The sequence below is a fragment of the Haplochromis burtoni genome, unplaced genomic scaffold (assembly GCF_018398535.1).
Source record: "Haplochromis burtoni strain Fernald_Lab_line unplaced genomic scaffold, NCSU_Asbu1 Contig_1756, whole genome shotgun sequence".
Classification (NCBI taxonomy): domain Eukaryota; kingdom Metazoa; phylum Chordata; class Actinopteri; order Cichliformes; family Cichlidae; genus Haplochromis; species Haplochromis burtoni.
The window spans coordinates 1-1,774 of NW_024584117.1; the positions used below are offsets into that span (position 1 = coordinate 1).

Here is a 1,774-nt window from a genome sequence, read left to right on the forward strand (position 1 = left end):
AAAGAGAAGATAGGACCTCTCTTATGCTCCTAGGATGTGGGTGTGCATTCCACTCTAGAATGCACACCAAGCCTTTGCAGCCTGCTAAAGATCACAGTCCTATCACTACACAATTGATTATACACCTCTAAGCATATATGGTTAAATATTTCTAAGCATAAATGACAATCAACAATACAAAACCTAACAGACAGATTTTGGCTTTTTCAGGTAACTTCATTTCTATTCTTTTGCCTAATGTTAGCCAATGTTAGCTGATGTTTAATAGTAAATGAATTGTTCTTAATAGAAGAAGCTAAAGAACTTAGACATCCACTTACTAACAACAAGTTGAACATTAGAGTCTTTACGCAGGTCTGGAACAAAGCATCTGTATTTTCCCTCATCAGACGGCTTTACTCTGGAGATCTTCAAAGAAATTTCTCCATTTTTCATTTCATTAATAAACAGAGATGTTCTGCCCTTGTAGGATGGATTTTGTAACTCAGGTCTCTCCGGCCACACATGGACTAATCTGAGGTCCAGGTCAGGTCTACTCCACTCCACAGTCATGTCTGAAGCATCCATGGTTGGGTAGAGGTAACATGGCAAAATGATGTCATCACCAACGGTTGCAGCAACTGGCTGATTCGGACCAATCACCTCTGACTGACCTGAGACAACAAAGGCTTCTGTTTTTATTTCACACAGAAACGAACAACAAACCTTGTTATTACTGTAAGCACATAACAGTTTGGTATAGTTCCAGTGAGTCAGTGACTGGCAAACTTAACTAATGTGGTAACTTTGAATGTCTAAAAAAATAACATCAGCAGTTATGGATATTATTAATTAAATAATAGAAATATCACAGATGGGGCCAGTTCATCGTATTATTCCCAGTGAGAAAAGTAATAAAGAACTTAACCTTGAGATGAGAGTATGTCATGGCAGCACTTACAGCCACACAGTGGCAATATAAACCATATTAGTGTAGATGCTTTTACATAACATTGCATTTACATTTGTCTTTAAATATAGGAATTAATTTACAGGACAATGAATAACTAGTTTGGTTTAGAATTAATTCACATATCCACATAACACTGCGTGTGTTACTGCGTTACTGAAACCGTGATTTTTTTGCGACAATGTCTCATGACAGTGACGTAAGCGAGTGCGACGTTCATGACAACAGCTGTGTGCAGATCAACAATGGATAATAAATTGAGTGCGGGAGAGAGTATGAGCGTGCAGCGTTTAAAGCGTGGAGGTACTGACCTTATTTTAAGTTTGATTCCATAAAAAGTGATGAAAACATTAGTGTCTGTTGTGCGTGGGAAGAAAATTTCTTTTTACAGCGAATAAAAACCCTAAACTTCCAAGCAAGCACTGAGTGCGCTATCACGTAATGGGAAACTCACAGAGAAACTCGCGGATTCTTCAACTGACCACTGCAGCACACCTGCACCAGGGTAAACCTCCGCCGACGCCACTCTGCTTTACAGGTGAAAATAGAGCAACAGGACCGCTGAGTCTTTGATTTTATTTATTTTCTGCTGTATTTTACTTGCATCTATTTGAAAGACTGAGTGTAAACACACAAAAATATTTTATTTTATGTGCAGGAATGTGCAGAAAATAGGTTTAAATTTTAAACAAATTTCTTCAAGTCAGAGAATGTTGCATATAATTTATTTTTTACTTGATGCATAAAGTTAAAAGATTAAAACTAATAAAACAAGTTTTAAAAAGAGACTTTTCCATTTGATTACATTTTGTATGATGGATTATG

At 36.9% G+C, this 1,774-nt stretch overlaps 1 protein-coding gene across 1 annotated transcript in view; it reads right to left on the bottom strand.

Moving 5' to 3' along the window:
• Positions 1–318: 318 nt before the first annotated feature.
• Positions 319–1,774, bottom strand: part of LOC102313163 (butyrophilin subfamily 3 member A2) — a gene marked incomplete at its 3' end in the record, with an annotated part of 6,524 nt that continues 5,068 nt past the window's right edge. The window contains 1 exon segment of the mRNA XM_005952524.3: positions 319–653. Coding sequence (XP_005952586.2) covers positions 319–653 — 335 coding nt within the window.